Here is a 16,276-nt window from a genome sequence, read left to right on the forward strand (position 1 = left end):
GCTACTGGAATGCTCTCACAGAGTCTTTTGGACTCTGTCCTGTAATATATGACTGAATATAAGAGTCTGACTAATTGGGAATCTGGTCTGAGCCTCTGTATTGAACCCCCAAAGACAATTTCTCCCATGCAGTAATGCTTCTGAATAACACTTTCTGGGAACTGCAGACGGGGTTATGATTTTTAGTTTTATTTTTTTAAAAAACACACAAGCTGCCCCTGTTTGTTTTAAGAACTAAATTTCTGTTTGTTGCCCCAAGTCAGGATTGGGGGGGGGAATTCAATTCAGTTTGCTTTGGTAGGTGAACCTACCTAATTCACACTTTTCAGAACAATGCATGAAGCAATGCATACAGTCGTCCTATGAAATTTGCACTTTTCCTAATTTCACAGTGCACTTTTAAAGTCAAGCAATGTGTACAAAAAGGTATGGATTGGGGTAAAGTATGCATAAAGCTGCACATATTAGTGAAAAAAGCCTGCATTCTATAAGAGGAATTTGCACACAAAGATATATAGAGTACAAAAAGTAGTACTGAAATACTGAAGAATTTCATTTGGGGGGGAAAAATCACAAACTGATGTGGAAATGTGAAGAACTGAAGATGGAAAAAAATTAGGAACTGAGAGACACTAGAATTGATGCCCAAGTTGGCACTGGAGATTAGGCTTCCGTCACGCACCTCTCTTTAATGAGCACATACTCCGGGGGGATGTGTGGCTCTCCCAAGCTCCTCCACCGTGGCTTCCAGCTCTTCATTGGACTTGGAGCGGAGCTGGGATGCCTCAGGAGAACAACTAAGGCTGTCAACACCACAGTGAGGAACCCCAGGATGAAGAGCACAGCTGAAAAGGCAGGAGAACACAGTGGTGGTTAAACGAAGGGAAACAGGTCACCACGATTTCTTCCCAGAGGCCTGATGGTGGTCTAAGGCAAGTTCTTGAGCTGCCACCCCTGCTCCACTTTATCCAGGTGGCATCCGTTAATGGTTCACAGTTCATGCTTCCACCACCTGCTTAACTTCCCCCCTCCGCCTCCCAGCAGGCATTTCTCTACAGTTCAGACGCCTCTTGCTAGTCCGTATGCGGCTTCTTTGGCCTGAACTGACCATCTTTCAGAGGCAGCAGGGCTAAGGCTGAAGAGGCAGAGTTTGCAGCAGAAATGTCCCTCCAGGTGCTTTTGGACTCTGTGGATTCATTTGAATTAAGTTTTAATCGGCATTGGGTAACATGGTGCTGCTGTGGGTTAAACCACAGAGTCTAGGGCAGGGGTCCCCAAACTAAGGCCCGGGGGCCGGATGCGGCCCAATCGCCTTCTAAATCCGGCCCGTGGACGGTCCGAGAATCAGCATGTTTTTACATGAGTAGAATGTGTCCTTTTAGTAAAATGCATCTCTGGGTTATTTGTGGGGCCTGCCTGGTGTTTTTACATGAGTAGAATGTGTCCTCTTATTTAAAATGCATCTCTGGGTTATTTGTGTGGCATAGGAATTTGTTCATTTCCCCCCCAAAAAATAGTCCGGCCCCCCACAAGGTCTGAGGGACAGTGGACCGGCCCCCTGCTGAAAAAGTTTGCTGACCCCTGGTCTAGGGCTTGCTGATCAGAAGGTCGGCAGTTCGAATCCCTGCAATGGGGTGAGCTCCCATTGCTCGGTCCCAGCTCCTGCCCACCTAGCAGTTCGAAAGCACATCAAAGTGCAAGTAGATAAATAGGGACCGCTCCGGCAGGAAGGTAAACGGCGTTTCCGTGCACTGCTCTGGTTCGCCAGAAGCAGCTTTGTCATGCTGGCCACATGACCTGGAAGCTGTCTTCGGACAAATGCCGGCTCCCTCAGCCTATAGAGCAAGATGAGCGCCGCAACCCCAGAGTCGGACACGACTGGACCTGATGGTCAGGGGCCCCTTTACCTTTACCTAACGTGTTCTGACATTTGCATTGCAATGTGCATTGTATTTGATGTATACTGTATAGGAATTATAGCCCAGCGACAGCAGAAGGGACAAAGGTTCTCTCCTCTCATAAGAAGAACCTGCTAGATTAGGTCATCTACTCCTGCATTTTGTTCCCAGAATGGCAATTCATGGCATTGCTTTGCTGTTTTGTTTCATTTATTTACTTGTTTCCATCCCGTCTTTTATTCCGTGAGCTGCCCTGAGATCTTATGATGAAGGGTGTTATGCAATAAACCTAATAAATAATTAAATAATCCAGGTGCTTGTGGGAAACCTGCAGAGGCATGACCCGAACACAAGAGCACTCTCCCCTCCTGCGGTTTCCAGCAAGTAGTATTCAGAAGAATTACTGCCTTTGGCTTCAGTTCTTATGGGCTGGGACAGATCGGTCTATTGCTAGATGGGAGTTATAATAAGTCCAGTAACATCTGCAGAGGCACCCGGTCTCTCTCCACTCTGGGTCTTTCAATCCACTTTGCCTGCTGCAACAAGGTGACCCACAAACTAAGCCCGTTCCTTCCATGCAGAAATATGGGTGCGGTTCAGTTGCAAGAGCATTGGAAACAATGCATAAGTGTCTGGCATTTGTCAGGCACATAAAGGCACACTATATTGTACACTGGGGTGAACATGCCTAAAACAAGTCATCCTTAGAACTCTTGCACAGAGAATACTTCCTGAGATCACACCATGCCTAGCTCTATTTTGCAATCCAGACCAAAGCAAATATCTCACAGTGTGTTTATTTTGACACCAGCACGTGCTGGAAACTATGACGTTTGCTGCTCTTATGTAAAAAACTGAAGAAAGCAAAGCCACCTATTATTGCATTCTTAAGGCAAGGTGTGGCAAACCTGGGCTGCTTCTCATTGCTAGCTCCACCTGCTATTGCTATGCAGCAAAGAATTGCTTACATAGTAGGAGGAGAGTTGCTGCAGGAGAGGATGGGAGACCAGAAGTCTAGAGACTCTGTCTTGTTCCTCTGCTTGTATAAGACATATAAGCAGATTAACTGCTACAGATAATTAATATGAATCAGTCACCTCAAGTCACCTTCCCACAGGGCGTTTGCTTTCCCATGATGCATGTTGCAAGAAGTCAGCTCTCCTTACCTCTGGAAAAAATATGCCAGAGGAGCAGCTGATATTATAAAGGTGAGCAGAGAGGCCAGCAGAGGGATGCCAGTATGGGATGAACAACTTGTTAATTGCGGCCTAGTTGTGTTGGTTTGACTGAAAAGGGCAAAGTCTACAAAAGTTTAAGGAGCACATACACAGCACTTTGCAAGATCCACACTATAGACCAGCCACCCCCAAACTGCGGCCCTCCAGATGTTTTGGCCTAAAACTCCCATGATCCCTAGCTAACAGGACCAGTGGTTGGGGAAGATGGGAATTGTAGTCCAAAACATCTGGAGGGCCAAAGTTTGGGGATGCCTGCTATAGACTTAAAGCACATCTGACACACATTTAAAGCACATGATTTCCCCCAAAGAATTCTGGGCACCATAGTTCCCCCCCTCCTTTAAAGACTTATAAACTACAGAGTCATTGTCATGGTACCTGCAATAGCTGCCCAGTCTGGGGCGACATTCAACACCTGGCGCTTCAGGACCCCCTGCCGAGAAAGCTGGAATGGAGATGAAGGCTGGAAGGGAGCTGCAAGGGGGTTGCAGCTCATAGTCTCTTCATTCACCACCACGATCAGCATCCGATCTTCAATGGCATTATCCCGGAAGACGTACGTCCCAGGCTCAAGGAACACATGGGAGAATCTGAGGAGGGGAGAGGTGTGCTGTCTTAAATAAGCCCTTTTGCTCTACTGCATTCCATCAATACTTAATATTACCACAAAACTAAAGGTATCAAGGTGGAGGAAACACCTTCAAGCAATTTCGGTGTTATTCACAGCATGATCTCCAGGTCGCTGAGGCCATGGAGATTCTGGTCTACTGACTGCAACAAATTATTTCTTTGATTATTGCTGGATTATTCTCCAAAATGATAGAGCTCCCCTAGGAAGAAGATGGAAAACATTGTTCCTCAAGCTTTCTTCCTTGCAAAAGGCATTTCATGCCTCTTATCAGTTCCTTGAGTGGAGCTCTTATTGGTTCTCTGAGGGTTGGCAAGTGCATCAGACAAAATTCTGCAAAGTTAATGGAGGCAAGAGAGATGTAAAATCAGAGATTACTCATGAGCCAGCTCCAAAGAGGAGAGGCATATTGGAGAGATGAAGACACATGAAGTATATGTCATCCATACAGTATTTTACATGGGTAAATTAGAGATGTCAACAAAATTAAGCCCTAATTTCTACAAACCAGAGCAGCAAACGTGTGCTGCTCTGGTTCACCAGAAGTGGGTTTGTCATGCTGGCCACATGACCCGGAAGCTGTCTGCAGACAAACGCCAGCTCCCTAGGCCTATAGAGTGAGATGAGCGCCGCAACCCCAGAGTCATCTGCGACTGGACTTAACTGTCAGGGGTCCCTTTATCTTTACCTGTACCTTTACCTTTACATACATCTGTCTACCTAGCCACCAGTGGAGAAGAACTGCAAACTAGCCTTCTCACTGATAATCTTGTGTAATGCCTGAATTTCTCAGCTATAGATAAAGAAAAGCAGACTGAGAATCACTCTGGAGCTTAAGGAATATGAACAATATTTCTTTAGTCTATAGATTTAAAGCAATTAACACAGCCAATTAAATGAACAATCTAATCAGCACATGACTCTCCCTGACTCCCCTCAAAACGGAAGGACATAAATGACCAAACCAACACCATCATTGGTTAACATGACAACCACATCAACAGAAGGGGAAGGGTCATTTCCTTCAGTTTGTTTGCTGCCAAATTCAACCCCCTCAGCTGGCAATGGGCTGGCAGAAGATTTGCTGGATTCTTGGAATGTGTGACCCACAACATTGTATGGCAAGGCACCTGGGGTTACTAATGTTTTTTTTTTTAATATAACAAAAAGTAAGAAATAACAGCTAATATTCACATGCATATCTGTCCATTTTTTTTTTAAAAAAAGAGTTTTCTCCCCCCCCTTAAAGATCAAAGAGTTGGCTAGCCTGTCAGATATCTCTTGGGAGAGAATTCTACAAGGATCTTCGTAGAAGGGAAGGCATTCCTTTGGTAGCATCAGAAGATACCTGGAGATGTTGAGATGAGTTTCTCGAATGAGGTGGTCCAGCCTTCTGAATGCACCAAAATCCCAGTGGGGGTTGCTGTTGTAGAGGTGCTGCTTTTGATAGACAGGGTAGTGACTAGTGAGGCGGTCTGGTAAGGAATGGGCACAGAATCAACACCATCCAAGCCCTCATGAGTGGATTCAAAGCCAGGCTAAGGATGCATAAACAAACAGGCTTATCTCTTGAATGGCAAGCCCTCTGTGATCAGATGTGCAACTTTCCTAAGAGAACTGAGCTCAGGATCTTTCTAGCAGAAACGAAATGTGAAGAGTAGCAATTGCAAAGCCAAATCTGCTTTTCCTTCCCAAGACCACAGCTGACAAATTCATAGAGGGTACAGCTATGGATGCCTATTTTCTACCTCCAGTGTTTGAGCAGCAATGCTTCTGAATACCAGTTGCTGAAAGCCCCAGAAGGGGAGAGTGCTCTTGCACCTTGTTCCTGCCCCAGCCCCCCTCTCCCCCCCCTCAAGCCTTATCTGGGACCGATTTGTGGGTGAGGAGGTGGAGTGAAGAGAAGCAGCAGCCTAGTTCTGTGAGCAGATACCCACTTATGCTGTGTTAGATCTCACCCTACATCACAGGAAGCAATTGCATATACTCACCATAGGGATTGATGCTGAGCTGGAAAAGGATAGCATCCCCAACAGTCAGACATGCAACAGGGTTTGGAATTGTGGGTAATTGTTGGGATTGTGTAGCCTCTCCCTCCCGCCGACGTCTCTGCCGCGGGGGAGGCAGCTCTGAATCTCCTGGATTGGAAAAGTTGATGGAAAGGGGAGGAACTAGTCAAGAGTTAAGGAAATATGCTTCTTCTGTGGGTAGGTGGGTGGACTGGACCACAAGTTCTTACAGAGATGGGAACCCACCAATGTTGTGGGTGAAGAAACCATCAATGTCCAGCAACACACTCCTATATTCCCTTGTTTTCTGACTCACAGGCCATTGGTGGTTCATTGCAATGTATCCCTTTTCAAAATATGTGAAGGTTCTCTCCGTGATGTTTGATCTGGGATTGACCATTCACACATGTAAGTAACCATACAACACTGTTGTGATGAGGAACAAGTGTAAACCAGCTGGATCATAGATCCAAAGTGATTTTAGTAGGGGTGGGGGGAAGGGGAGTTGCACAGTCTGTGGGTTGCCTGCAAAAGGGTTCATCTCACACTTACGGTATTATTATCAGGCATTACAGGCATAGTGCTTATGTAAGACCTAGACTGCAGATGCATAATTCAATGCACTCCTGTCACTAAACTGTGGCAAACCAAACATCTTACCAGCCAGGAAAGTGTCCAGCATGTCTGGGCTGGAAAGTAGGAAGCCAAAAACTCCACTGGGACCAAAGAGAGCCAAATGCACCTGCTGGCTTTTCTGCACATGTTCATCAGGTCCCAAGGTATTTGGTAGCTCCTGCAAAGCAATATAGCACTGTTTGTCTTACAGTCTGCTATTTAACATAAGTTAGTTGCTGGAATCCTCTGACTTCCCTATATGGTCCCCAGCAGTGTAGTCCTAGAGAAACTCCAAGCTGAGTCCTAGAGAAACTCCAAGCTGTAACATTCACAGCATGTATTTAAAACAGCAACATACTACCGGTACTTTAAACTGTTCCCAGAGTTGTTTAACAACAAATCCCTCTTTAGAAGGAATTGTAGCTCTGTGAGGGGAAATAGGAGTCTCCTAACAACTCTCAGCATCTTTAACAAAAGCCAGCTTCCATTATTCTTTGGGGGAAGCCATGACAGCTCAAAGTGGTATGATACTGGTTTAAGTGTGTGGTGTGAAAGTGGCCTTAAACATCCATCTGCACGCAGAGAGAGTCATTCTCCTTCAGCCCTGGCATTCTCCACTCACTCTTTCTTGAGTCCCGTCAACACTTAGAAGCAGCTCCCTCTCTGGACCAAATCTCAGGGAAACCTGTGGAGCTCTCAGGAGGCATAGCCGATCACACAGCTCTTCAGCGGAGATGTACTGCTCACAGTGGCACCTGGGAAGCAGAGAGGAAACAATGCTGCTTCTGTCTGAATCTCCATTCCAGGGAAATAGGCTTGAAAGGCTTACTTTCATATAAGCTGGGAGTCAGCTGTGTCTGCTGGTGCCAGAACTAAGAAATATGCAGATCTCTGTGTTGTGAGATGCAGGGGCCACAGGTGAAGAATTATGTAGACCGCAAGGCAGAGTTAGGGAACCTGGTACCCTTGAGGTGTTATTGGAGTTGACCATTGATGGCTGGCCATTGACCATGCTGGCTGGCATTGTTGGGAATTGGAGTCTCACCTACACCTGGGTGACCACAGGTTAGGGGCTGCCGTGCGCGAGAGGCACTCCGTTAGGGGCTGCCTTGCGTGAGCGGCGCTCTGTGCAGATTGTGCACACATGACATCCCGCGCATGCACAGTCCACACGGGGTGCTGCACAGGTGCTTGGCGGCCTTACGGGGTGCCACGCGAGAGCGCCGCACCCGGTAGCAGCTGGGCTAGGAATGCCAATGCGCAGACAGGAGCAGCCCTGTCCTCTCAGACCAGACACTGGAGGTGGTACCAGTGGTGGATGTTGACATGGTAAGGCTGCAAGAATGATCTGGTAAAATGTGCAAGCAAACAGACATGGAATTTGGGTGTGAAGCTTATGAGACTGAGATGAAGTCCATTTCATACATATTTGGGCAGAAAAACATAGGTTCTGACACGGTGTGGGGATCTGCAGCCAATTCTGGCTCTCTAATGGGCACATCTTCCTCGCTCAGCTCCTTTGGAAGGAAGGAAGGGAAAGAGGGAGGGAGGAAGGGAGGGAGGGAGGAAGTGATAAAAATTTAATTTGAAAAAATCAAAACAATAAATCTGTCTAAATCAGGCATCCCCAAACTTCGGCCCTCCAGATGTTTTGGACTACAATTCCCATCTTCCCCGACCACTGGTCCTGTTAGCTAGGGATCATGGGAGTTGTAGGCCAAAACATCTGGAGGGCCACAGTTTGGGGATGCCTGGTCTAAATGCACCTGCTTCCAGATGTACTTTTTTGGGGAAGTTATTTGTAAATGTATAACCTAAATGTGGAAATGAAACAATGTGTGAAGTGACTCCCATTTTTCATTTCTGTTTTGCCTTCTATGCAGAGACTGCTGGCAAGGGGGAGGAGGCCAGAGTGCTGACATTTGTCACATCATACTTAATCCCATGTGAAAAATCCGAGCAATGGTAAAAATGCATAAGAGTTTGCTGAGATTTACACTCCTGATTGCTAAGAAAAGAACCTGTCTCTCTGGTACCCAGTAATGCTTTCCTGAAAAGATGGTGCTTACATGCCAAGTTCAGCGTGGAGCTCACCACTTGATGGACCACAGACCAGAGAGCAGTTATAGTGCTCAGGGGACACACACTTGCGGGTGGATGCTAAGCGGACCTCCCAAGGAGCGCAGCGCTCCTCTACCTGCAGAAGGGGAAGGAAAGGGGCAAGTCAGACTGGCACAATGTTTATAAAAGATGCCACTAGGAAGCAACACACACACACACACACACACACACCAACAGCCATGGTGCATCACCTGGGGCTGGCAGTCCTGGTCACTGTTGCTGTCAGGTGTTTTCTTCCCTCTCTCGTCAAAGTAAAGGTATCCCACCTGGCAAATGCAAGAGCCATCAGACTCCTGGAAAGCCCGATTCAGACCATGGCAGGTACAGCTGGTAGCACCTTGAGGAGGCAAGCTGAGGTTCAGAGGGGGGGTTGACTACTCATCTAAAAAGCATGCACTCAATCCTTATCTGCAAATGTTTGCACACTGCAGAAACGAAGCCCTTGTGCAAGCAGCTCTGTTATGTACTGAGCTGAATCCTAGAACAATAGGATTCAGAATCAGCGGGAGCTACCCAATCCAACTCCAGGTGGAAGTGAATCCGCAACCTGATTGGCCTGCTGGAGCAGCCAATCAGGCGGCTGGCAGAAGTGAATCTGCTACCTGATTGGCCTGTAGGAGCAGCCAATCAGGCTGCAGGCAGAAGTCAATCCACAATATAATTGGCCCACAGGTGTAGCCCTGAAGTAGCCAATCACGCAAGGCCCATTGTGTAAATAATGTATATAAGCAGATGGTTTTGGGAAAAGAGCCATTCTTCTTCTCCTCTTCTCCTTGATGACTATGAGCTGAATAAAGAGCATGAAATTCACTCTCGACTCCGAGTACATTTCACTGGCGACGAAGGTGGGATCCTGCTGAGCTGACCGCCACCATGCACTGCACCGCAGCACCGCCACCTGCTGCACCGCTGCATCGCACCGTGCATCCAGGCTTCAGCTCCAGGACCCAAGGAACCCAGAATGGCAACCGACAGCAGCTTCTCGCCATTCAAACCAGCATCAGGAGACTGGGAAGGGTACGCCGCCCGTTTCAACTTCCTCCTGCAAGCAAAAGAAGTCACCAACGATGCCATGAAGAGGGCGACATTCTTCAGCATCTGTGGAGAGGAGACGTTTGAAATCGCCCGGGCTCTCCTTGCACCTAGAGATGTCGCTACCGTCTCTTACAAAACAATAATGGAACGGCTGAAGGAGCACTTCTCACCACAGCCCTCGGTGGTAGCTTGCCGAAATGCCTTCTACGCAAAGCGGCAAGCCCCGGGGGAAACCATAACTGGGTTTGTGACCTCCCTCCGCCAAGCCGCCCGGCTATGCAACTTCTCAGAGTTGGAGAACATGCTTCGTGACCGCCTCGTTGGTGGCCTGAGGGACGAGATGTTGCAACGACGCCTCTACGCCAAAAAAGACCTCACGTTCCAGATTGCTCTGGAGGAAGCCCTGGCAACCGAAGCCGCCGAGAGGTCAACGCAAGAGGCACGACCGGCCCCGCCATCCCAACCGAGGGTCTACCACGAAGACCTCACCGACGAATCCGAATTTGACAGGGAGGAAGTACACCGAGTACAGCGGCGCACTCAAGCAGCACACACACCACAGCAGCCTCGACGAGAAGGAGGGAACTGTGCAAGCTGCGGGGAGAACCACGAGAGGAGGACCTGTCGTTTCCGCAACGCAGAGTGCAGGCAGTGCAGAAAATTGGGACACATCACCCGGGTGTGTCGGGCTCGACTCACCCGTCGACAAGCATCAGATGACCAACCCAGGAGCCCCAGGTCACACGGCACCATGCACCAAGGCAACTCGACGGAGATCACGGACTACCAGGTATTCCAGTTGCCCCATCCCAGCACAGAGAAAATTTATATAGAGGTACAGATAGAGGGAGCCCCATGCCGCATGGAGCTGGACACGGGTTCAACTCTATCCATAATCTCGGCCCGAACATTAAGGGAACTGTGCCCTAATGGGGGTCCCAAACTAAGGCCGGCCCCATTCACCCTCCGGGACTTCCAGAAACGTAAGGTCCCTACAATGGGGGTGGGGACCTTCAGGGTGCAATATCGAGGGCGAAAGCAACAATTGGACTTGCTGGTAGTTAAGGGCCCCTACGTTAGCTTACTGGGACTGGCATGGTTTGGACCTCTGGGGCTAGCCGTTACCGGGGTGAACCACACTAGCTTACAAGTGGACGTGGACGCCATATGCAAAGAGTTTCCAGGGGTTTTCGATGGGGCATTGGGACGATATACAGGACCCCCCATTGCCCTACAGCTAGACCCCGCTGTACGACCCATCAGGCACAAGGCCCGCCGGGTCCCGTTCGCCCTGAAACCCCGCATAGACGAGGAATTGGACCGGCTCGTGGAGCAAGGAGTGCTGGAGCCGGTGCCCAATGCCCCCTGGGAAACTCCAATTGTCACACCCGTCAAGCCTAACGGTTCGGTCCGCATCTGTGCAGACTACAAATGCACCATAAACAAGGCTCTCACGGCCCATGCATACCCAGTGCCAGTGGTCAGCCATGTCCTCGCCACCCTGGCTGGGTCAAAAATCTTTGGCAAACTGGACTTGGCTCAAGCGTATCAACAGTTGCCTGTGGACGAAGCCACAGCAGAGGCTCAGACGATTGTGACGCACAGAGGGGCATTCAGAGTAAAGCGGCTGCAATTTGGCGTTAGCGTGGCACCAGGCATATTCCAGAATCTAATGGACTCTCTCCTTAAAGGGATTCCTGGCGTCACCCCCTTCTTCGATGATGTACTGATCGCCGGGCCCACACCAGAGGAATTTGAGGACCGCCTCCGCTCCGTCCTGCACCGTTTCCAGACGGCGGGCCTCAAGGTGAAGCGGGAAAAGTGTTTACTGGGAGTGCCGCAGGTGGACTTTCTGGGATTTAAGGTGGACACAGAAGGGGTCCATCCAACCGGTGACAAGGTACGGGCCATTTGTGAGGCCCCAGCGCCCAAGAGCAAGCCCGAACTTCAGTCATTCTTGGGACTATTGAACTTTTACCATGCCTTCCTTCCCCATAAGGCAGCGGTAGCGGAGCCCCTACACAGACTCCTAGATAAAAGGGCCCCTTGGGTGTGGGGCCAGCGACAAAGGGCCGCATTCCAGGCAGTCAAGGACTTGCTCGTCTCGAACTCGGTCTTGGCACACTTCGACGAGAGGCTGCCAGTGGTGCTGGCATGCGACGCCTCTCCCTATGGCATCGGCGCTGTCCTGGGACACCAACTCCCAGATGGAAGAGAGGTGCCGGTGGCATACTTCTCCCAGACGCTTGCTGCAGCCGAACGAAACTACTCACAGATTGACAAGGAGGGTCTGGCAATCGTGAAGGGCGTAAAAAAATTCCATGATTTCTTGTATGGGCGGCCCTTTACCATAGTGACTGACCACAAGCCGTTGCTTGGCCTGTTTGCCCCCGAGAAGCAGACCCCCCAAGTGTTGTCTCCACGTGTCCTCAGGTGGTCAATTTTCCTTGCCGGCTACCAGTATGCACTAATCCACCGCCCTGGGAAGGCGATGGGCCACGCAGACGCCCTCAGCAGGCTACCACTACCAGAAACAGGCCCCGACCCAGCGCCTGCGCAAGAGGTTATGACCCTGGAGCTGCTTCCCGACCGACCCATTCAGGCACAAGAAGTTGCGCACCATTCCACAAAAGATAGGGTCATCTCCCGGGTCCTGGACTGGGTGTGGCGAGGATGGCCCAGCAGCAGCCCCGGGCCAGAATTCGCTGGCTACACAAACCGCAAACATGAACTGTCGGCCCACAAGGGGTGCCTGTTATGGGGAAGCAGGGTTGTTGTTCCCCAGCCCCTCCGCAAAAGGGTCCTCACAGCCCTACACGAGACACACCCAGGGGTAGTGAGGATGAAGGCCCTTGCCAGGAGTTATGTGTGGTGGCCAGGGGTTGACAGAGAGATAGAGGCCTGGGTACAACACTGCCAGACCTGCCAAGAATCCCGCCCGGATCCCCCAAGGGCCCCAGTCCAGCCCTGGGAGTCCGCCCGACATCCATGGTCACGCTTGCACGTGGACTTCGCTGGCCCCTTCCAGGGAAAAACATTCTTCATAGTGGTGGATTCCTACACCAAATGGCTGGAGGTCGCACTGGTACCGTCCACTTCTACGGCGGCAGCCATCCGGGTACTACGTAAGCTTTTTGCAACCCACGGGCTCCCTGACACCCTCGTCTCGGACAATGGAACCGCATTCACGTCAGAGGAGTTCCAGACCTTCACAGCGCAGAACGCCATCCGCCACATCCGCTCAGCACCATTCCACCCTGCCACCAATGGCCAAGCGGAGCGCATGGTGCGGACCACCAAGGACAGCCTCCGCCGCATGACACAAGGGGACTGGGAATACCGCCTTGCCGCATTTCTTCTAGCACAGCACAGCACCCCAAGCACAACGACGGGCCGGAGCCCAGCTGAACTACTAATGGGCCGGCGCCTTGCAACTAGACTGGACCGACTTCACCCCGACAGAGCTCAGGATGAGGTAGTGGTGGGGAAAGGCAGGAACCCCCGGACATTTGTGGCCCAGGACCCAGTGTATGCAAAGAATTTTGGGGCAGGCCCAGCATGGGTACCCGCCACAGTCACCAAGGTGACCGGTCCCGTGTCGTACGAGGTACTAACGGAAGGGGGGCAATGCTGGCGCCGCCACTGCGACCAGCTACGGCGACGATTCCCAGGAGGAACCCGGGAGGAGAGCGGGACAGAGGGGTCCCTCGACTCCGAGTACATTTCAAGCTCCAAATGATGCTAATGAAGGGAACTGAGCCAGGGAACAGGTGGGCTCACCTGGATTGGATGTCGATGAACTGCCGCAAGGAAAACACCCAGTTTGAGCTGGGAGGTGATTGAAAGATCCAGCAGTGCAGGGGTGGCATTCCTCCAGCCGCTTGGCTAGGCTACTGTTCCCGTAAGTACCAGGAGGGCAGGGCTTGGGGGAAGAGGTCAGGTCTGGGCAATAATACCCCCGGGGGCAAGGATGCTGGAGGTAACTTGCAGTACCTGGGGGGGAAGAGGAAGAATGGGAATTTCTCACTCTGGACCTAGACAATCCTGTGGTATAAAAATGATGGGTCGTCTCCAATGCTTGTCCTACTCAGAGCAGACTCGTTGAAGTTAATGGAGGTGACTACTGGAGGTTCATTCATTTCAATGGGTCTACCCTGATGCAACCCAATGTTCTTTGGCTCCTGGCTCAGATTTTAAATGTGGCATTTCTTAAAGAGATGCTCAAAAGAAAGTCTCTTTTTGTGTCCTCCCCCAGCAAACCTTGAAACCAATTTCTCTACCTCGACTATCTCCCTGCTCTCTGTGGTATTGTGTGGAGCAATCACCTTCAGGGCAGCTGAATCCCGGCGGGCAGGGCTGGCAGGGTGGAATGGTGTCCAGGTTGCCACCATAGGTTCCGGCCGCACATGCCCTGCAGCTCTTCTCAAAGGAGTCTCTCAGGCCTGTCGTGTTCAGGGCTGTGTAACCGGATTGGCACAGGAGTGGATGCACACTGCCAAGGGGGCAGTAGTGGGGATAGACACACCTGAGAAGTAGAAGCAGGGCTGAGGACGGTCGGAGAACAAATAGGACTTCCTGTGAATAGTTCACATTTCTGCAGAAGATGGAGAGTATCCCCCAATGGATTTATCCTTTCACTTGGTCATTCAAGGTAATAGAAGATAGTCCATGTTTAGTACTCATTTCTGTGTTATCTGATTCCAGTAAAAAAATCAATTTGCAGACCCTTTAACCTGGAAAATCACAGGAGTAAAGTGGTATACTGGCATATAGTTCTTCCCTGCTATTTTCAGAGGAGAACAGAGGCATGGAAAGGGGGGCTCGCATTTGAGTAAAAAGTCAGCAGGGGGGTGGAGCAAGCCTCTTTCTATTAGTTTTTTTTTAATAAAAAAAATCCTCCTCCTGTTAAATAAAGCTTTTGGGGGGGGGGTTGATGCTGCAACCCTATATACAGTTACCTTGAAAAAAGGCCCAGTAAAGACAGGGAAACTTATTTCAGAGTATACAAGCACAGGGTCACATTGTTAGTCATACTGAGATGGTCCCCACTAGGAAGGCTATGCTGAACGGGACACCCAAATTACATGTGTGGGATTTTGCAACTCTGAAGCAGCTTTACAGTATCTATGAAATACACAAAGTTTTGGGTGGGTAGGGGGTCAGATACCCCAGAACGATATGTTTGGTTTTAAAGCATGAATTTTCCAGAGGTGTGGAGTCTTTCCTCCTGTGAAATATACTCACAGCTGCCCCGGAATGTTGTATGTGGATGACCCTTCCGGGCAGTAATACCCTACTGGACACAGGGGAGGAACCCCCGTGCGAGGTCCGCAGTAAGAGCCAGGCCGGCATATCTGAGGACTAGGTGAACCTATAGGAAAGGAAACACAATAGATGTCCCACCTGCGCTATGCATTTAAAGAAGTGTCCATTGGCTTTAAGCAGCCACAGCTTCTACCAAAGAACCATGGCCAGTTCCCTCATAGAACTACAACTCCCAGAGTTCCCATGGAGGAGGGATTGAGTTTACCCCTCACAGAACGACAATTCCCAGCAACCCTCAACAAACTTCAGATCCCAGGATTATTTGGAGGAAGCTACTGGTATGTGCTTTAAATGTATGGCATGTACACAAGAGTATTGCTTCAGCCTACACGTCCTGGGTCTTCACAAGTACAAAACACCCAGAAAGTATCACGGGGAGAATGCCCAACTAGTTACTGAAAGCCATATTGTCAGCGCTGTGATGCTCAAGAGTTGATGGAGGATCACATCTCACCTGGTGGGCATTCATAGCCTGGTTCGCAAGGTATGCCCTGGATGTTTGGTACCCCTGACTTTGCTGGGTCTGGGCAGTAAAACCCAGAAGGGCAGGTGTTACAGTCCTCCAAAGATGTAGCACCAGGCTGGGTCCTAAAGGTGCCAGGTGGGCAAAGAAAAGCCTCTCTTCTTCCTGGGCACCAGTGGCCAGGAGCACAGGGATAGTCTCTGAAAGCAGTGGCTCCTGTTGGATGAAAGGCAGGGAAACAATTTAAGGTGGAAGGGGGCAGGAAGAAAGAACCTCACTATAACACCCCTGCTAAAAAAAAACCTGGTTTGCTTGTGGGGCAAGCTTAACAGTTCTCAAGGCCCAGTTCTCAAAAACCACAGGGAAAACATAGGAAACTGCCTTATACCAAAGCAGACTATTTAACTACTTAGCACAATCTACTCAGACTGGCAGGAGCTCTCCAGTGCAGAATTCCTACAGAATCACCTACTTAGCTGATCCTTTCTAAATAGAGGTGGCAAGGATTGAACCTGAACTGTGCCAGTTGGTCGTTATAAGAACAATTTTTTCAGAATTGGCACTTGAGTTTGATTTCCTCCTCTACCCTCCCCGTCTTTTCCCCCTTGTGTGTTATGTGTTGTTTATTTTATTTTTAAGATGGTAAGCCTGCGGGCAGGTACTGTAATGGAATCATAGAGTTAGAAGAGCCCACAAGGGCCATCTAGTCCAACCCCCTGCAATGCAGGAAACTTTTGGCCAACACAGGGATTGAACCCATGAAAATAAGTCTCATGCTCTCCTGACTAAGCTATCTCATGTTTTAACAGATTGCATGTAAATCGCTCTGGGAACTTTCTGGCCGAAGAACAGAGTACAAATGCGCTAAATAAAACAACAACAACAACAACAACAACAACAACAACAAGAAAGTTCTTAAAGGTTCCTACTGTTAACATTTCTGC

At 49.7% G+C, this 16,276-nt stretch overlaps 1 protein-coding gene across 1 annotated transcript in view; it reads right to left on the reverse strand.

Annotated features, from left to right (window-relative positions):
* The window catches only part of LOC118097274 (uncharacterized), a 148,925-nt gene that overhangs the window by 19,143 nt on the left and 113,506 nt on the right, over window positions 1-16,276 (reverse strand). Inside the window, exons 64-75 of the mRNA XM_088658187.1 lie at window positions 15,324-15,548; window positions 14,789-14,915; window positions 13,870-14,069; window positions 13,325-13,537; window positions 8,701-8,846; window positions 8,458-8,585; window positions 7,011-7,143; window positions 6,434-6,566; window positions 5,756-5,902; window positions 5,113-5,239; window positions 3,515-3,726; window positions 683-845 (exon numbers count right to left, since the gene is read on the reverse strand). Of these exons, the coding sequence (XP_088514313.1) occupies window positions 683-845; window positions 3,515-3,726; window positions 5,113-5,239; window positions 5,756-5,902; window positions 6,434-6,566; window positions 7,011-7,143; window positions 8,458-8,585; window positions 8,701-8,846; window positions 13,325-13,537; window positions 13,870-14,069; window positions 14,789-14,915; window positions 15,324-15,548 (1,954 nt within the window). The remainder of the gene's footprint in view (window positions 1-682; window positions 846-3,514; window positions 3,727-5,112; window positions 5,240-5,755; window positions 5,903-6,433; window positions 6,567-7,010; window positions 7,144-8,457; window positions 8,586-8,700; window positions 8,847-13,324; window positions 13,538-13,869; window positions 14,070-14,788; window positions 14,916-15,323; window positions 15,549-16,276) is intronic.

This window comes from Zootoca vivipara, chromosome 14, assembly GCF_965207765.1.
Source record: "Zootoca vivipara chromosome 14, rZooViv2.hap1.1, whole genome shotgun sequence".
In the NCBI taxonomy this organism is placed as follows: Eukaryota; Metazoa; Chordata; class Lepidosauria; order Squamata; family Lacertidae; genus Zootoca; species Zootoca vivipara.